We start from the raw sequence: 21,005 nt of genomic DNA on the forward strand, positions 1-21,005 counted from the left end.
CCTGTAAATCTCCCACTGCTCTTGGTGCTGGTTCTGTCTATGCTTCTCATTTTGCATCAGCAGTTTACCAGAACACCACCCTGCTTGGCTATGAAAATAATTTTGGGGTATTCCATAAAGTCAGTTCGTCTTTATCGATGGATTGGAACTCAAGGCAAACACTTTCATTTGTGTGTTGGCAGGAGCCACTCCATAGCACTTTCCAACAGATTCAAAGGAGATAGATAAAACCTTGTCCTAACATTTCACCAAAGTTGCTAATGAACTAGGTGGATTTATGCAAGCCCCCCTGGTGAGAAAACAGACCTTTGAGTGCATGAAAGAGAATCTCACCCAACCATCACTTCAGTGGGTGCACAGAGATTGCACAGCATAGCTCCTCCTCCCTCAATGGCTCCTACATTAAAGATCAAAAGGGAGGAGATGGGGCAAAGATGTTGTTACAGTGAGTTAAGTGTCTTGCAGGCACTGGCCCTCGCTTTGCCAGTGGCTCCATGACGGAGTTTGAAGAGCTAGTACTGGGAAAGAATATGGAGCCCTGTTTCCTCTACCCTGCAACACTACTAGCCAAGGAAAGCCCACTCCGCTAGACCACCACCAGGCAGGAGTAACCTACCCTCCCACTAGAGGTTCCCCAAGTCCCTCAATTAAGAGAGGTCACAAACAGACTATGCACTTCAGAAATCCATTTCTCCAACCAACCACCCAGCCCTCTACCAGAAAGGAACCACTCTTGACCTGACCAACTAGCTCGTAGCTAGAGGCTGGAAAAATCACCCACCATCACTGTGGGTGCAAGGAGCAGCCCCAAGACAATGGAGCCTCATGGAGGAACCTCCATAAGATGCTGTGAAAGGGGAAGGATATATTTTGTGGTGATTGTTGGTAGGGTTGGGGAGTAATGTACGTTGAATGCCACATGTGTCATTGATTAATGCAGACATTTCAAGAGAGCTGTTTCTTAACATGTTGGCATCACAACATTAATTTGAATGGCCAAGAGGACTCAATACAATCTCCCCCTGCATCTTTAAAACTAAAGCTGTTTGGTTCTTTTTTCTCTGGTCTTCTCTCTTCCACTCTGAGCCTATCTTGCCCATCGTAGGGTTTTATACTGGCACATATCACCCTATTATCTGAGCGCCTTCCACATAAACTCACAGGTCTAGCCAAGTGCCAGAGACTCAGTGATCTACATACACACATGCTGGACTCTTCTGTTGACCTCACCTGTTAGCAGGAGGTATCTCATGCTACAGCCATCTCTGGGGTGGAACACGGAAGCTCTTCAGCAGCATACAGGAACAAAAAATATTTCAGAACAGGAAGTGAATATTAGTATTTCCAACAGAAGTTACAGGGGGAATTTAGGAAGGCAGAATTTGACATACAACTATTAATCCACAAAAATATATGTTCAAATATTGTTAAAGCTCTGACTAACAGAGGCAAATAAATAATTGCCAGGGTCCTTAACTTACCCTGTTGCACCTAGGTGCTGTAGCATGATAATACATCAACTGTCATAAGGCCAATACAATAGTGAGTTAAAGCTGGACTAGCAGCTCTTTAACTCAAGAGTTCCTTTCTTCTGGTGAATGTTTAATTCACAATTCTGAATAGTATAAAGATGTCTACGTTGAGAGTTTTTTTATATCAAGCTTTTCACAACACATGGTGGTTTATTTTTGAAAAGGGAGAGGGAGGCATACAAAAATATTATCTCTTTACCAGTCTGAACTGAGGCCCAACCACTCTACAGTCCAGCTTCCTAAACAGGAACCATAAATTTGGAAGAAAGTGTTTTTATCTTTTATAAACACATCTGGTGTAGCTGACCCACATGATTATTAGCTCCCACCAAGATTTGCAGTAATGAAATATTTCATAACATTTTTCACAGAAGTTGGGGTGTTATCCTCGATGAACACAGGCAAATTCCAGTTTGAGCAATATGTTCTGCCTTCTTAAATTCCCCTTGCAATTTCAAATAGATACATTATTCTTCACTTCCTGTTATAAATGGTTATGAAATGTTGCTGTGTGCTGCTAAAGAGCTGCTGCATTCATCCCACAGGTTACAGCATTTCAGTGGCTGGTGAAGTGATCTCAACATGTAGGATCCAATTCTCCAGAGCTTTTCACCTTGGATCTTCATTTATGCATGTATATAGTAGATGTAAATCATTTACCTTTTGATTTGGCAGCATTTTACACTCAGGTGGTACAACTGTAAATTACTATCTAAGGCACAAAGCAGTGATGAATCAGGCCCATTTGAAGTGCTTTGAAGTCTTTCAGGAAGAAAAGGTGATATATAACAACATGAAAAAGTTATTTGCATAATACAATAGCAGATTTCAAAAAACTGTCTTTTCAGTAGAGATCCATTGTCTTCTGAGCTCATGGGAATTCTTCTGAAACAACAGTCTTTTGATGGATGTTCAGATACTATGATGATGAGCTCTATATAATTGCCAACACAGGTAGAAGATTAATCTTCCATTTCATTGAAAATCCTTAATGGATCAATTCAGCAATGTAATGTAGTCCCATTTGAGGCCTGCAGGCAAAGATTTTGCATTGAAGCCTTTAAATGACATTGTGGAAGTGAGACCAGGTGGGTGAGGTACTATCTTTTATTGGACCAACTTCTGTTGGGTGAGAGAGAGAAGATTTTGAGCCACACAGAGACCTGAAAGAAAGCTTGTCTCGGTCACCCAACAGAAGTTTGTCCAATAAAACAAAGATAAAAAGGTATTACCTCACCCACCTTGCCTCTCTAATATCCTGGGACGGACACCACACTGCATACAATTCTAGGAGTCCTACAGGACCTGCTGTCTACACTAGGACAATTTTCCCAAATATTCTAACTGGTTTAAAAACCTGGTTCAGCTCAACCAGATTTAAAACTGTTTGGGGCATAATATAGACCACATTTTGGTGACTTGAACCATACAAGTGGAAAAGTTGAACAATTTCAAAAAAACAGCTCTAGCAGGAGTGGCAAATGAATATCTAGGACAGTGGAAATCCTGTTCTATACATTTGCAAATTATACATTTTTAGCAAAGAGGATAAACTTCATGAACAGTGCTATCAAATTTTCCTTAATAAATAGGTAGCCAGTTTATTTACCAAGAGAGGTTCCTCTCCCAATGTTAACACTATAAAAGAATATATTTTCTATTACTTAATGTAATGAATAAAATTCTAGGATGGTTGTGCCACTCTGTGTATGTAAACATTCAACAATGAAATGTTTTCTATGATTCAGACCACAACTAGTTAACTGTAGAGGCTAATTTCTAAGTAACTCTACAAGCTGACTTTTTTCAATCAGCATCGTAATTGGCACATCTGCAGACAGGAAATCCTCAACACTACTAAGTTTCCCAGTCTATTATCTGAGACACCTGGTGTGGGTGTGTTGATACAGAGAAAATACAATGAATCATACCCCGACTGCACATCCATTAACCAGCTTTAACTGTTAATGTGTTTAATTCTGAAAGGGTGGAGTGCAAAAGTGAACACTGAGGGGGAAAAAGTACTTCAGTTAGTTTCCAGAATATAAAACAAATTTAGTTATTCTAACATTGCTTTCTAATACTTAGTTTTACTTTGAATCAAAGCAGTGAATTGCATTTACATTTCAACTGACCTGCAGCAGTGTATTAGTCAACTTTATAGATTATGGTTAAGGTTAAAGCCAGGTTTCTTTTATCAGCTCAATTTTAAACAACTCCCACTTCCAACTTTGCCAAAAGTAATTCAATCCACCAGAAATTCACAGGTGTGACTATACACCAGGGTAGAATTTTACTGGAAAGTCTGACGCAAATCAGATAAGATGTTTGGGAAACATGCAGGTGTGAAAAATGAAATGATGTCAGTTCTTGAACATTTTTCTAAAGATTTCAGGCTCGTTGCAATTCTAAAACAGCATGAGCTTTCTGGTCTTCACAAATACTTGTGCTTTTTATCAGTTATGGGAGAGGGGAATTAGTTATTAAAATAGTTTTTAACGGACCTTAAAGAACCCCGTTACTCTCAGATGGAGACACACAACAGTAGTGCAACAAAGCAAAAGTTGATCAGGATTTATAACCTACATCCTTCTCTCTGTGTCATAGGGATACAAAAAAGTTAGTTTAACTCAGAAAAAAAGACAACTAGGATGGCATCTGTGGTTTATTGGACAGACCACTGAGTGCTGTAAGTCAGGACATCCAGTTCCTATCAATGACTCCTGTCACTGACCCACTTGGTAAGCTTAGGCAAATCACAATCTCTTTGGTTCTCATTTTTCACCATGTGTAAAATGGGGGTAATGTTTACCCAACCATTATAATGCAATATCAAGAGAGGAAAGAGTATCATAGAAGTATTATATAATAATAATGAAATCATGGTCAAACTGATTTTTTTCCAGTGGCAGACAGATTTCTTGGGCAACAAGTTTAAATCTTTTCTGGTTTGTTAAATGCAATGTTAGCCAGATTTCTTCCCGCCTCAGCTGATATATCCTGCCATAGATATGCATGGAGCTTTACAAAAATCTAAGACAATAGGTCCCATACTCCAAAAAGAGTACAATCTAAATAAGCGACCACAGCAAGTGAAAACAAATTGACAATGGTAGTGATGGCAGAGTTGCGGGAGGTGAGGCAGAAAAAGTGTTTTCCAGTCCATGTCTGGATGCCTTATATTATACATTACTCAACACTTTGGACTCTACACGAATATGCTTGGTATTGTCTATAACATTTGATGTAACTGAAGTGGAAAACCTGTTTCATTTCATTCTTGATTATAAGTTTTTGGTGACTAGTTTAATGGCTTGGAGGCTACCATGCATTTCTGTACCTATTACTGATTCAGGAGTTGGCTCTCACACCTCAAGTTTAGGTGAGTGGAGGACAACCAGTTGAGCTCTTCACTGGGAGAGTCTCAGATACACAAATACCTCCAGCTACCAGATTTCCTGTGAGATGTTGGAGTTCTTAGAGAAGGCTGCTTCTCTCTCTCCTAACTGAATGCTGAGCACTGCAGTGGAGGAAGTGGAGTTTAGAGGCAGTAGCAGAAATGGCAGCCCCCTCGAATATCAGAATAAAAGGAACTTTTGGACTGTAACTGAACAAGTCAAGTATAGAAGAGAGAGAATCAATGGTCAGGTGCTAAGACCTGTAGAGGGGCAGGCTGTTTGACACGACACAACACCAGGGGTGAGGGATTTCATTTCAAGAGTGGAAAGCATTTTTAAGAAGCAGTTATTTTAAAATGATCTAATTTACCTACTGCCCACATCACTGTGTCAAAGTCATCCATTTCTTCTTTGCCTGAGTCAACATATTTCCATGTAACTTGCAGTTTGCCACTCTCCAGCTTTTCAACTTTACTTGGGGTGCATTTCTTTAAAAATCTTGTACCACAGGATTCCATGTAATTGGTTACTAAGTAGGACATTTGCTGTGAAGTAAAAAAACCTAAACATTGTTTTATTTAAAAACAAGCAACTTTTAAGTCTTCTCAAAAATCCACAACTCATTCATGCTCATTAAAACTTAGTGAGTACATCAACCACCTCAAGCACACTTTGTTATTTCAAACCTATGCAACCTTGTAGTTTCCTTAAAAAAACCTGATAATTTTGATTTAAACAGCTGTCCCCTGAGGACCTATTTCTTTGTTTTGGCTGGCCTTGCCTTAGAATATATCACCTCTAGCCTCATTCAAATTGCATAGGAAATAGAGAGTGTAAAATATCAGTGTGTAAAAATACAATTAAGGTTTTTTTTTTGCATTAACAGAAAACCTAATGTTCATACCTGGGATTTCTCATGCTGTGCCAGAGAAATCCAGTGAACCTGACAGAACCTGGAGATTTCTCACGACAGACAAACTGAGATCCTGACAAACTACAGTGGCAGGATGGAAATTCATTATAATTTTAAGAATCAGTATATTTACATCCATTGCAAGTCATGTCTTACAGCACAGGTCACACTTTGGCCTTAATTTTTAATTGTCCTGTTTTGCCAGATCTCACTTGTTTCATAGACACATTCTGACCACAGCCCAAACAGTGGGCTGATCACAAAGGTAAGTCTTTATATTTATCCATGGCAAGAGCTCATTTTTTTAACAGAGCATTGCGTCAAAGATGCCATAATCAATTAGCGATGTGGCATGCTGTGGTACAATTCCCTTGTATACAATCAGCTTGGGGGCCTTGCTACATACTTTAAGTCCAATGTGCTGCATGCTACAAGGGGCTTTAATCGTCATCAAGGGGACTGAAAGGGCTGGAATGCACAATCATTTTGCTATTAAATCAAGGACCAAGTCAAATAAGATGACAAAAATGCTAGAAAATTCCTTTTAATTTCCGTTTTGCCTTTTGGTGTTTACATACATATGTTTTTTCATTACCCTCTACAGATCTTTTGATGCATCTTTGGCTCAGTATATTACCCATTAGGTGGTAGACGTCATCATCCTTACTGACATTGAGTGTATACATACCAGTATGTGTCCTTTATACACAGGGTATGATTCCCAAACTCCAGTCTTGTTTATTATCTGTACCCTCTATTTTGTTTTGTAGCACACCTATGACTACTATTTCTCTTTAACAAAGTTGCTTTTAGACAGCACTGCTTCTGCAGAAGGTGACTGACATTATCCTACATACACCACTCTCCTCTAGGCAAGCAGTGAGCAAAAACCAAATGTCTCAAACTGGAGAACCACAGATGTGCGAGTGGACAGAATTATGTTGCTGCTTACTTTCAGATAAAGTCCATCAATGGCTATTAGCCAGGATGGGCAGGAACGCTGTCCCTAGCCTCTGTTTGCCAGAAGCTGGGAATGAGCAACAGGGGATGGATCACTTGATGATTACCTGCTCTGTTCATTCCCTCTGGGGCACCTGGCACTGGCCACTGTCAGAAGACAGGATACTGAGCTAGATGGACCCTTGGTCTGACCCAGTAGGGCCAATCTTATGTTCTTATGTAACACAATGTGTATGATACCTCAATGTCCTATTTACAACCAACTATTCAAAATAGTCAGACTGGGATTTTAAAACTGTTCACTGTTGTGTAGACAGCCATCATAATCTACTGCACTGAGCATGGCCAGTAAGTCCCAAGATGCAATCCTTATTCTGCAGACCTATTGCATAGCCTTGTGATAGTCACTTAGCCTCAGTATGTCAGCTTCTCCATCTATAAAAAGGGAGTAAGTTATACTTACCTGCCTCCCTCCCAGAACATTGAGCTGATTCAAGTGAGTAGATCACTTTTAAAAATGTAAAGCAAGGAGTGCTAGATTGGTTGTTTTCCAAGTCATTTGATACATATCAAAAGAATATATTATATTATATTATAAAGAATCAGCTAATTCAACTTAACATTGTCAGAATTTCAGTTTTTCTGGTAGTCTGAAAATGGGATACCTTTACATAACCCAACTAGCACAGAACTTCCTGCAGCCACTACACCTATTATGCGTCTCTGCAATCAACGTGAATCATTAAGGTATCCTGAAAAACTTTACTAAAAAAGAAAACGGTGGTTTTTCAGGAGACACCTTTGATAAATGTGTTTGAACCAATGCCACACCGTTGTCAAGGAGTGAACTGTCCCACTGACAGGTTTATTCAAAGATGTCATTGCTCTTGATTGTAGTGAGTCAGGTTGTACTTTATCATACAAGTGGTTTATTACTGATAAACAAGGATATTATCACAAAGCCACCCACACAGAAGAAATGCTCATTCTTGGCTTATACTTAACATTTTATTTTCAAGCTAAAAGTTGTGGTTGGCAATACAGTAAAGCAAATGCCAATGTTATTTCTCTTCTGAAACCTGGTATATCAATATTACCTCATCAGTCTCTGTCAGGCTCAAACTAGTTACAATCTGACTACACCTATCTCGCCTCCACTCCTCCTTGTATTTAAACTGTTATCCCATGTATTGTTTCTATCCTCATAAGACAAAGTTTCACGGGGAAAAGATATTCTCTAAGTGTTTTGTAAAGGGCCCACACATTCATGGCACTCTATAAATACTCTAAAATCCTATGGATTTACATAGCAAGATGAGAATAAATCCCAGAATATTAGCCAGTTTAGGCTATTTTTTTTAAACAGTTGTATATAGTAGATGTGCCTTTTATAGTATTGTGCCTTTTTTCAAATTCTTGAGATGTAGCCATATTTTAAAATCATCTGCCCCATCCCATTTCTACAGAAATATGGAAAACATTCTTTTAAAAAAGTTTATACTTCTAAAACAAATCATAATAATCTTTAACATGCATTGATTACGCACATCTACTATATACAACTGTTTAAAAAAATGCAACTAATTACACTGGGAATGACCACTATAGTTAGTGTTGTCTATTGGTTTAAATTCTAAGCCTCTGTTTTCAGATGACTAACTTTCCAAAGGCTTCATCCTTCAAGCTGAAATTTTCTAGGCTTGTTATCTGAATGAGAGAGAATTACTTGGAAATTTTAAGCAAGAATGGTTCAGTCAGTACAAGAGTGGAGACTTAAGCTAATTTTGGAGAGAGAGCCTTTGACGCTTTGAGCCATGGGACAACCAGAGCAAATCAAATTGGCCACTTCCCTCTTTTCTGAATTAAGCAGAAGAAAAAAAGAAGTATGGTCTTGTGGTCTGAATACAAGACTGAGTCAAGAACAAGAAATTTCAAATCTCACTTCTGATCCAATTCCCTTTGTAGCCTTGGGCAAGTCACTAGACCTCCCCCTCCACACATCCCCTTTTGTAAAACAGGGTTAATATTTATAACACACCTACCAGGTAATATTTTGTGAAGGAGAGTGCTGCTATTTCTACAGAAGACAAAAACACCCCACACATCTCAAGAGATTTAAGCTGTACCAATGGTTACCTGATCAAACCCTCGAAGTGGGATACTTCTCACCATGACCGTGGTATTATGTCCAATGCCTGTGAGAAAACCAGCACACTCAAGGGACACATCTTTTGAATAATCAATTAAAGGAATATAGATTACATGATTTCAGATGAAAAACAACCAAAACAAGGATATTGCCACAATGAGACTTGGATTATTCTAATCAATGAAATAGCCATGGCAATAATGTTACTATTGTACAAAGAAAAAACAAAGGCGAGCTAGTGTTCACATTACAGAAAACTTCATAGATAAATGTTTGCAAGACCCTCAGAATGCACCATATCTGATCTGAATTCTTGTGACTATACTGCTGAAAATGCTATTAATGTAATTTAACCACTGATGCAGGTAAACAGTTCAAGAGCAGGGAATTCAGACAAATGAGCCTTCACAGAAAAGACAAAATCTGTCAATCGTAATCATAAATCATTACAACTTTTACAAAGGATACAGCTGGCTCCAACCACCAACCTGTTATGGAAAAAAAATATAGCAGTGGAATGAGCTTGTGCATATTTTCACACAATTGATATAAAATTATTTTCTGGTGTGTAGTATGATGATAAGATTACAAGTTTGATCTGCACATTTGACACTGTTAGACAGAAACAGTAAGAGTGTGGTTTTCAAATTCCAACATAAAGACAAACGTTAAAAATTGTCAGATTTCATTCTGAACCTATTTTATTAATAAAAAAATTGATAGGTTTATAAAAAATGGAGTTGTTTTTATCTTGTGAAATAAAACATCTAAAACACATTCTGAAAAACAAAACAGATAAAAGCACACACACACACAAAGTGGGAATACCGAGGGATTAAAAGGAATCATGACTAAACTCATTTATTGGGTTGCAAATTACAGGTAAAAGCTGGCTGATTGGAGCAAAAATATTTTTTGCTTATGTTCCAAGATAGATTTTGATGTTAAGTTTGATTGTAAGCTTTCAGACAGGGACCATCACTTACTATGTATTTGCACATAGTGCAATGGGTTTCTGATCCATATCGGGGTCTCTAGGTGCTATCACAATACAATTAATAAAACGACACACAAAATGGGATTGCAACAAAAGTAGAGGATCTGTGACTCTTCTAGGCACGGACTTTTATAGACCTCTATCATATCCCCTTTTAGTAGTCTCTTTTCTAAGATGAACAACCCATCTTTTTAATCTTTTCTCAGATGGAAACTGTTCCATATCCCTAATTATTTTTGTTGCCCTTCTCTGTACTTTTTCCAATTCTAATATATCTTTTTTGAGATGGGGTGATGAGAACTGTATGCAGTATTCAAAGTATGGCTGTATCATGGATTTAGATAGTGGCATTATAATATTTGCTGTCTTATTAACTATCCTTTTCCTATTGGTTCCTACCATTCTGTTAGCTTTTTGACTGCCACTGCACACTGAGCAAATGTTTTCAGAGAACTGTCCACGGCTCCAAGATCTTTTTCTTAAGTGTTAACAGTTTATTTAGATCCCAGCATTTTGTATATTTTTCAATGTGCATTACTTTGAACTTATCAACATTGAATTTCAGCTGCCATTTTGTTGCCCCGTCCCCCAGTTTTGAGAGATCCCTTTGTAACTTTTTGCAGTTGACTTTGAACATAACTATCTTGAGTAATTGTATATTGTCTACACACTTTGCCACCTCATTGTTTACCTCTTTTCCCAGATAATTTATGAACATGTTGAACAGCACTGGTCCCAGTTCAACTACTTGGGGGACCCTGCTATTTACCTCTTTCCACTGTGAAAACTGACCATTTATTCCTATCCTTTGTTTCCTCTCTCTTAAACAGTTACAAGGACCTTTCCTTACCTGCTTTGCTTAAGAACCTTTGGTGAGGGATCTTGTCAAAGGCTTTCTGAAAGCCGCTGTATTACCCTCGTCCACATTTGTGGACACCCTCAAAGAATTATAGACAGGTGAGGCACAATTTTCCTTCACAAAATCCATGTTCACTTTTCACCAACAAATTGTGTTCATCTATGTGTTCACTATTTCTGTTCTTTACTATAGTTTCAATGCATTTGCCTGATACTGATGTTAGGCTTACTGGCCTGTTATTGCCAGGATTGCCTCTGAAGTCTTTTATAAAAATCAGTGTTACATTAGCTATCCTCCAGTCATTTGGTATAGAGGCTGATTTAGGTGGTTACATACCACAGTTAATGTTCTGCAATTTCATATTTGAGTTCCTTCAGAATTCTTGGGTGAATATTATCTGGCCCTGGTGACCTATTACTGTTCAATTTATCCATTTGTTCCAAAACCTCCTTTACTGACACCTCAATCTAGGACAGTTTCTCAGATTTGTCACGTAAAAGAATGACTCATGTGTGGGACTCTTCCACACATCATCTACAGTGAAGACTGATACAAAGAATGTATTTAGCTCCTCCACAATGACCTCGTCTTCCTTGAGTGCTCCGTTAGCACCTTGATCGTCCAGTGGCCCAGATGATTGTTTGGGAGGCTTCCTGCTTCTAATGTACTTAAAACTTTTTTTTTTTTTTTTTTGCTGTTAGAGTGTCTTTTGCTAGTTGATCTTTGACCTCTTTCTTGGCCTGACTTACTAAACTTTTACACTTCACTTGCAAGAGTTTTTGCTCTTTTTTTTTATTTCCCTTAGTAAAATTTGACTTCCATTTTCTTTAAAAAAGGTCTGTTTGCCTTTTACTTTTACTCTGTTCTTTAGCCATGGTGTCATTTTTTGGTCCTCTTACTTTATTTTTTTTAAATTTGGGGTATAAATATAGTTTGAGCCTCTATTATGTTTTTTTTTTAAAGTTACCATGAAGTTTGCAGGCATTTCAGTCTTGTGACCATCCCTTTTAATTTCTTTTAACTAGTCTCCTCATTTTTGTGTAGTTCCCCTTTTTGAAGTTAAATGCTACTGTGGTGCATGTCTCTGGTATTTCCCCCCCTGCAAGGATGGTCTATAACATAGAGGTCTATACAATCATGAATGGCGTGGATTAAGTGAATAAGGAAGTATTGTTTACCCCTTCACATAACACAAGAACCAGGGGTCACCCAATTAAATTAATAGGCAGCAGGTTTAATACAAACATAAGGAAATATGTCTTCACACAACGCATAGTAAAACTTTGGAACTTGTTGCCAGGGGATGTTGTGAAGGTCAAAATTATAACTGGATTCAAAAAAGAACTAGATAACTTCATGGAGGATAGATCCAGCAAAGGCTATTAGTCAAGATGGCCAGGGATGCAGCCACATTCTAGGTATCCCTGTTTTTACAAATGCCTGTAACAGCACCTCATTCAGCGCAGCCCTAATCCTGACAGAGAGATACTAGCAACAGGGGGACGGTGTCAAGGACACAGATTCCTTCCTCCATTGACAATGTTCAATGGGAAACATTTGGTACTGTACTTTGAACCCAGAATTCACAAATGGGGCAGGAGGAGCACTGGGGTGTTCCATCTTCAGGGAAGATTCCCACCACCAATTTAGAGGTTAATAGTCCTCAGCCTAGAACAGCTATTTCATACCTCACAGCAACCACAGACTGGAAAAAATACCTACCTTGTCTGTTTGACAAGCATGCTAAACCCTTTACTTAGAACACAGTATTTCATCCTCCTTTAATGATGAAGGTACTGTTTAAGGATTGTTTGTAGAGCACATATATCTCTGAAAGAAGTCACACTGCTACCTGTGATGTCCCTTGTCTTGATCCCTAGCCTGGGAGTCCCCAGACAGCTGCCACATCCTGGCCTCCACCCAATGGCTACTGAAACTGGGTGGGCTATGACTAGGAGTATAGCCCCATCCACGGGAGCTCTGATTAGAGGATCACCCAGCTCTACCAATTGGTCCAACTACGCTATCTAAGCCAGGAGGAGGAGCAGGAAGTTTGTCCGAGCAATAAGGTAGTTTCCTGTTATGGCTGCACTGGACCTTGCAGCCAGTCTCATTCCTACCCTGCTCCCGGCCCTTTCCTTATCTATACCTTTGCTCCTTTTCCCACCTTGCTTCTACTCCATTCTTGATCTTTGCCTTCTTTTCCCCTCCACTCATCAGTGACCAGTCCCGGCTCTGACCCCAGCCTCTGCCTTCTGATCCTGACTCCAGTTTGACCCTTAGCTCTGGCATTTGGCATCTGACCTCAGCTCTGATCCTCAGCTTCAATTCCTGGTTCTGACTCTGGCTCGACCCCTGGCTCTCGTAACTGGCAGTTGACTCTGGTGCTGACTCTTGTCTTCATTCCCCAACCTGTTCCGCTCACTAGACCTAACTCCTGCTCTGACTACTAGGCAAGACTGCCTACATCGTGGTCCGTAAGAGCACCTTGACAGTAGAAAACTGATAAATAGTGTAACGGTGTTTGGGTTTAAGAAATAAAATAATATAAATCCTCTCAAATAAAATTTAAAAAACCGTTTTCAACATCAGTCAAATATTGTACAGTAAATGACAAATCCTAGACAGGGAAAATTTAGTTGTGGGTGACCTACTGAAATCAGCTCTTTGGGTTTTTGGAAGAGGTAAGGCAATGCTAGAATGGATCATTCTAATGACAGAGCTAATCCCTAAAAGTACTACTAATATAATTCCATTTTTTACAAAATGGCTTCTCTCAGAATAATGTTCTGGTGCCGTGCAGAAAGCAACTCATGTTCACCAACATCATGAGAGCTGGGTGACAGGAATGTGCCTGGAGTTATCATCTGAGCTACGCTGATAAATCTTGTGAAGACAGGTGAAGCTTGCAACTGTCCAGTTAATGTAAAGTATTACTTAGCTTCTATAATAGATGGGCTCAGGGGATCAGACCAAGATTTGGTTAACTAAAAAAATCTGAAAAGGATAGACTATCCAGTCCAGGAAACTTGCAGAGTATTCAGCTTCTTTCGGTCTCCCATGTAGTACATTACTAAGTACGTCTGCACCCCTGTATCAAGAATCCTAGCAACAAGCTTAATAAACTGTCAATGAAAAAATGACTGACACTCTGAAATCTCCCTTGAAAACCTGCATTAGTTACAGAATCTGGAATTTAAAACTCAGGCCATTATTCTAACACAATCAAAAAATGTAGAATAGCAGAAGTCATACCAGGGGTGAAGGGGATTCCTTGAGTTGATTGCTAAGTACCCATATGCATTCAAAATGCAGACAGGACAAAATAGCAGCACTGGTTGAGCTTATAAATATTATTCAAAAGTTCTTTAAGGAGCTCATGTTTACTGAATTAGTTATTTTTATTTTTAAGAAAACAGTTAATATAATACAGCTGTATTGTATCAAAAGTTAGCCTTTTAAAAAATTCTTAATCTTACATGTGAGTACCACCGATTCTATAGGAGCTATTAGCTCTTTTTTATTGTTTAAATATTGTTAAAATTTTGGATTTTTATATATTTGGGCTTTAACCACATTATTTTTAGGCAACACTCAAATATGTAGTCTGCCTGTCTCTGAAGATTGTATGTATCAGGGTTTTCTTGCTTTAGCTTATTACAAAGAGCTTGGACAGTCATGGATTCACGCACACTACCATCTATTAAACCATATCCCTTTTAGAACACGGGAGTGATATCTGGTACTACACTCTGTTGTTGTTTTTATACTCTTAAATCCCATTGTTTGGTAATAAATTCAACCAACTCCTATACTTTAACAAAAACTATATTTAAAGAATAAAAGTTCACTAATTAAGGAAATTCCCCATTAAGGATCAACATTTCTAGATAGGAATTATGGGATTCAATAAGGAGGCATAAAGGTAGTCTCCAGTTTTACACTGATCTTTAGCTATACATCCAGGCTTTTAAAAGGACTTTAATGGTATTTGAAGCAGGGGTCAGAGGTATTTTTAACATCTGGTTTGGCTTTTTTAACACCCACCCACCTTTTCTTCTTTCTGTTTCTAGAAAGGTAAGCCTTTTAGAACATAAGGGGCAATGCCAGCAGAGAGAAGGCAGAAGGAGGCAACAGCTGCCTCAAAATAATCCATTGCATAGAGGTCTTCCTCCACCAATGGTTTTCCTCAATTAACTCTAAATCCTCACATGCCAACACAATGCTCCCTTGCTGCAAACTGTACAGACGCAATATTTAAAGAGACAGGATCATAAGAGGGCCAATACATTTCTAAGATCAACCTACAGTATCAACATTTGTATTGTTTGTGTGTGTGTGTTTTGCCTAAACTGTTGGTTTAAGCAGAATTTTCCAGGATGGTACTTGATGCAGCATATTTGACATGGAACTTAGCTATCATATTTTGCCTTAATATTAAAATATATGTAATAGAAAATGCTGGATATAGATATACATTTTTGCATAAAAAGGTATAACTGGTTTTAAAATACTTTGCAAACTGGCAGAGCCATTAGCCCTCATGAAAACGTACTGGTTTGAACATTTCAAAACACTAACACAAGAAAGCCTTTAAAAAATGAAGAATTTGAATACACATTGCCATTAAAAACAATTAATTTTTAGTGAGACAGTGTAGTACAGTGGAGAGGGCACTAAAGTGGGGGGTCAAGGAATCAGGGGCTCTGCTACTGACTTGCTATGGGCAAGTCACATCCCCACTCTCTGAGGCCATGAGGGAAACTCAGGTTTGATAGTTGAAACTCTCTCCACTTCAGGGTTTTTGTTATGGCAGGAGCAATGGTGATGCAGCACTGGCAAGGGAGAGTACGTCTGATGACACCTAGGAGCCACATCTCTGGCTAATTGAAGGACACTATCACCTGGTGAGCGGTGCTAGCGTGCAAGGTATGTGAGAAAGATGGAAGCTCCCAAAAGGTCCTGAAGAACATCTACACATTCCCCAATTTAAACAGCATTAAGCGGTTGGGAGAACAGGTGGCGCTAAAAGGGAAACTCAAAGTGGTACATGTCAAAGTTAAGTAAATAATTTATCACTCTCGGAGACACATTTGCCCAATGCTAGGGCACCTGGATTTATCACTAAATGGAAGGTGCACCTTCCTCCTCTGGCACACAATGGGCCAACATCACCTATAGCAATTACCAATGCTGAAAAACACAACACAGCCTCTATAAGGAAATATTCACCAGGAGTAGAACAAGGACTTGGGCATACATTTGCTCCCCTCTTTCATTAGATGAGATGTAGATGCAAGTCAGTAGCCACATATAACACCAACAGTTAATCTGATTTACAGCCCCTCCTACAAACCAATAGGCTCCTTGACATCTTCAGTGTCAAAAAGGCAGAATTAAAAGCCAGAACACAGCCCCTTCACACCTTGCCAAGTCTCTCTCATTTGGAGGAAGACTCCTTCAGTTTGGATTGATTTTATGGCAGTCTTTCAGTTCTCACTACTTGTGTGAAGGATTTTAGTGTGTGTATATATCAGGTGATTTTTAAGACTCTTAGGTTGGTTGGTTGTTGGTTTAGTCTGGTCTGGTCATTTTTAAGTCTCCCTTAGAAAAATAATTGAAGATTGACAGCCCTGTAATTTGTATGTTGCTAAATACAAGAGATATGTAAAAACAGCAGAATAATTAGAATCCAGATCAGAATGCAAAGAAAAGGCATTAAACTGAACCTTGGGAATATTTATAAGGGAAATAAATTGGACAGAAAAAACCCTTCTGAATGTGAACAGCTCCCTCCTTCATCAGCTTCACCACAGGCTGATAAAGTACAGAAATGCTACTGTAGCCCCTCAAGGCTTATTTTGACTAAAGCTTAGGAATGCAACATATAAACACTAGACTCCCACATTACACTGTTACAACTTGCATTAACAGCAACTGGACAAAAGCCACATTTTCATAGAAACATCTTACAGGGATAAATCTTGTGTTTAGTTTTAAAAAAAAAAAAAACAATTTCCTCACATAAATCATGCTCTCACAATTCAAGAGGTGACTGATATACTGCAAACAACTGCAGATTTAGTTTCTTTTTAAACTGTACTAAAGGGTTCTGTTTATCTGTTGATGTTTAACTGAAGACACACTGCATTTCTGTATTCAAAGTAGCCAGAACTGTGAATGGCACCTACATTTTGTTTCAGAATAGCAATTTCAGCTCCCTCAGGTGATAGAGATATATTTAGTTCCTGGAATCAGCTCACTAGAGAAAGTTAAAAATATAAACATCTTTATTTGGCTACAGTACTGGCAATCACTCACTTCCTATCATTTGTATTGTGGAATCCCAGGCACAAATCAGGACCCCACTGTGCCAGGTGCTGTACAAACAGAGAATAAAAAGACAGTGCCTGTCCCAAAGAGCTTACAATTTAGTAGAGCAGAAACCTCTACTACCAGTTATTTCACCTTTACACAGAGCTTCACCATAAAGTGTTTACTGTAACTGCCACATTGTGCATTGAAATTTTGGGGTTTTCTTTATGAACACATTTTTACTATTTTGCCTAATTAGCTTGCAATGTATAGATGAAAGTTTTATCAGACTTAATTTTGTATTAAGTTGCATATATCAAACTAGTATTTCTAGTCTGAAGTAGCCAAAAAGAGGAGAATAAGAGAATGATAAACACAATGTCATCATGTTCTATGTTCTTTGACTTGCTGTCAAAGTAGCGGTACCAGTTAAGAGTAAACACTAGCAAAAAATAAACTGGACTATGTTTTACCAATCTAAAACTTATTTCAAACATACACAAAAGAGTCAGAGCAAAGAATAACAATATGGCATTAAATTCTAAGCACTTGCTGCCCTCTTGTGGCTTCTTTTTATAACTGCAAAAATAAAATAAAAAAAAGCTACGTTCATCTAGGATGCTGAAAATTCAATTTGCTTTTCAAAGGTGTTTCTTATGCAAAACATTCCTGTGGTAGGCGCAGAAATAAAGCCACAAAATAGCTTTACTACATTAGGCGTAGCTGTATTCAGGAAAAAAATTTCAGAGGTGAAACAGAATGATAGCGAAAGCTAGAATGCAAAAGCAGTAATTTAAACCACTATTTTGCCTTACTGTAGCAAGGTAAGAATGCAAGTAACAGCATATATTAAAGTCTTACGTTTTTCCAGGAGATTTTTTCAACCAGAATATATCATCACTTGTAATTCCATATTCCAATGCACCTGGAATCTATGAATAAAATGTATAGATAATTTTGGAGCTTATAGAACACATTAAAGAAATAAATGAAAATTTGAACTTGAGCACTACAAGACACTGTACTGTTTCCATTAGCTCGATTTCTGATTTTCTGCAAAATAAAAACCACAAAGCTAAAGAACTACACAGAGGTGCTAATACACATTTTAGAATTTTACTGCATTTGTACATGCCCAGTGGTTTAAAAAAAAACAACCCACCACCAACAGACCCATCATATGTTGAACACCCCTGAAATTCCCATTGCTTCTGTGTGGAATCAACCCTATGTTCTTCATTACATGCGGTGACTTTTTAGAATGTTTAGGGTCTGATCTATAGTATTGGTCACCCACAGAATTGCCAATGTTATCTATAGATAAGGTAGCTGCAGTCATCTCTTGTACTTTTTTCCTACATTTACTATTGGAACAGTGGTTAACATAGATTAAAACAGAAGGGGGAACTCTCATCACAGCAGCCAAGAAGTAGAGTGAGTGCTGCTTACCCAAAACAAGCACAAGAGGGGAACTTTTCTTCTTCTGTCAAAGGAGTGGGAGCTGTGGTGTGCCTTTCCCCGCCTTTACTTTAACACATGTGCAGAAAAAACCCTGAATGCTTCAAGAGTAATATTAAGAATAAGTTATCTAAGGCAATCAGCAAGTTCTTAGGTGTGATAAAGCTGAAATTCTATCCAAACCATGACTGTGAAGCTGGGACTCTGAATTTTTCTATTCTAGTCTACGTAAGTTTTTATACCATGCTCAACAACACAGTATGAGTAACTTCCTGTAGTGCATTAAGCCACATGACTATACACCTGTCACATGTTTGTTCTCTCATCCTCTCCCCAGAGGAAGAAGCATGCGCACTGGAGTTTCTGGTTTTGGTAGTGTGGTGCTTTTAAAAAAAAAATGTATATATAAATATATCTGTTGCTCTGTGTTTATGTTAGAGAAAACAAGGTTGAAGAAATGTGTCCTGCACTTGGAGCAGAAGGTGGTGAGATCTGATGACCCTAGTTCATGGGGCAGTTCATATCACAGTCTTGGACCACCCCTGGAGAGGGTTCTGTCTCCCACACAGACAAGCTTTACTGTTTTTGTGGAGAGTTCCATTGTACCAGAGGAGCATAGTTACTGATCACAGTCTTCGTCCTTAAGCTTTAGATGATCTTTTACATATCCTGGACCCAAGCCATGGAGTACTTTGAAGATAAGGACTGAGACTTTGAACTTGATTCAAAATTATATGGAACGCTAGTGTAGACAGTGAATGATAGATCTGATGTGTTCACGGTAGGACACACACTGACGTGTTCTGCACTAGTTGGAGTTTCTAAAGTGCTGAAGGGTTTCATACTCCGGTATACCACCTTGTGGTTATCCAGCTGAGAGGTGAAGAAGGCATGAATAACTCAGGCCAGGTCTTTGTCTGCCAGGATGGGATGGGAGTTTCCTAGCCAAGTGGAGATGGTAGAAAGCATTACTTGTAGATGCTGCTATGTGATAGGTCATCATCAGTAAAGAATCCAAGAGTATTCCTAGACTACAGACTGAACTGCCCAGTTAGGGGGTGTGCATCTTCAACCAATAGAGACTGCACCTTGTCTGCAAGCTCTTCAGAATACTTTTCTCTGCCCACAAGCATCACCTTTGTCTTGCTTCAGCCAACTGTTCTTCATCCAAGAGCTGATCTCATTCAAACACTGGGCCATCATGTGATATGTTTGTATGCGGTGATGGATAAGTAGATCTGTAGATCATCTGCAAATTGCTGGAACTTGAGTCCACGTCATCTGAACACTTCACCTAGAGGTTATAAGTAGGTGTTGAAAAGGAACAGACAGAGAATTGATTCTAGTGGTAGAGGTGCAGTTTCTCATCACTACTCATTGTGAGCATCTTTTCAGAAAGAACTCTAACCATTTTAGCATGTATTATCCTAGGAGCCTGTCACCTCTCTCAGGCAAGATAACAGATGCTGCAGCATTCAACACTGTTGACCATGAGAGAGGTACACCATGATGAAAATGGATGACTGTCCTCTATCCATTAACAGGAGGAGATCATCCATCAGTGCCACTGAAGCAGCTGCCACTAAAACTTTGCCAATGATGCTCATCGTATCAGAGCACCAAAGTCCCAGTACCCCTCCATGACAATAGAAGGAAATGGGCAGACACTTCTGACATGGCTTACTGAACGAATATAGATAATAAGAACAGCAATGTCTACATAAAAGGATGCTCAATACCACCTCCACTACTCCTATGGAGAAACCCATTTTTTGTTTTTCCTTACAAGGACTATAATCATTTTTAGATTTGACTAGGTCATGCTTTCACCCTTCTTTCACGCAGGCATTATACAATAAGGGATGAGGAAATTACACCTGCAGAAAAACAAGCAGAAAGCCTATTTTTGTTTTTTTACACTGTGTCAAAGGAATTTACATTGTGTGTGTGAGAGGGGCAGCTGCCCCACACAGGCAGAAAAAGGGTTAAAGCAGCCTTGGGGAGGCTGCACAGAACCTAGCCAATCAGAAAAGGGCTTATTGAGCCAGCCAATAAGGAGCAGGCTTAGTGGAGCAGCCAGTCAGGGCCAGGCTGCCCCATATAAGGAGGGCTGCTGAGCTGAACAGAGACAGTTTTTTCCTAGAGGCCAAGAAGGGAGGACTAGTTGAGAGTGACAGCACCACAGACAGAGCAGTGCTGGTCAGGGGAGCAAGAGGGAGCTCCAGACTGATGGCCACCAGACTGAGGCCCTGATAGAAGGGCAGAGAAGGTGCTAGACCAGAGAAGTGGTCTGGGGAAACAGATGGCGGAGTAGGAGGAGGGGCATTATGTGGCTGCTGGCTATAGGGTCCCTGGGCTGGGACCTGGAGTAGTGGGCGGGTCTGGGTCCCTGCCCCCACCCCCACTTGCTACCGAGGGGAGTGG

At 39.2% G+C, this 21,005-nt stretch overlaps 1 protein-coding gene across 1 annotated transcript in view; it reads right to left on the minus strand.

Annotated features, from left to right (window-relative positions):
* The window catches only part of TXNRD2 (thioredoxin reductase 2), a 51,380-nt gene that overhangs the window by 22,752 nt on the left and 7,623 nt on the right, over positions 1 to 21,005 (minus strand). Inside the window, exons 8-11 of the mRNA XM_077835372.1 lie at positions 17,985 to 18,055; positions 9,421 to 9,440; positions 8,940 to 9,031; positions 5,301 to 5,475 (exon numbers count right to left, since the gene is read on the minus strand). Coding sequence (XP_077691498.1) covers positions 5,301 to 5,475; positions 8,940 to 9,031; positions 9,421 to 9,440; positions 17,985 to 18,055 — 358 coding nt within the window. The remainder of the gene's footprint in view (positions 1 to 5,300; positions 5,476 to 8,939; positions 9,032 to 9,420; positions 9,441 to 17,984; positions 18,056 to 21,005) is intronic.

This window comes from Eretmochelys imbricata, chromosome 15, assembly GCF_965152235.1.
Source record: "Eretmochelys imbricata isolate rEreImb1 chromosome 15, rEreImb1.hap1, whole genome shotgun sequence".
Taxonomy (NCBI): domain Eukaryota; kingdom Metazoa; phylum Chordata; order Testudines; family Cheloniidae; genus Eretmochelys; species Eretmochelys imbricata.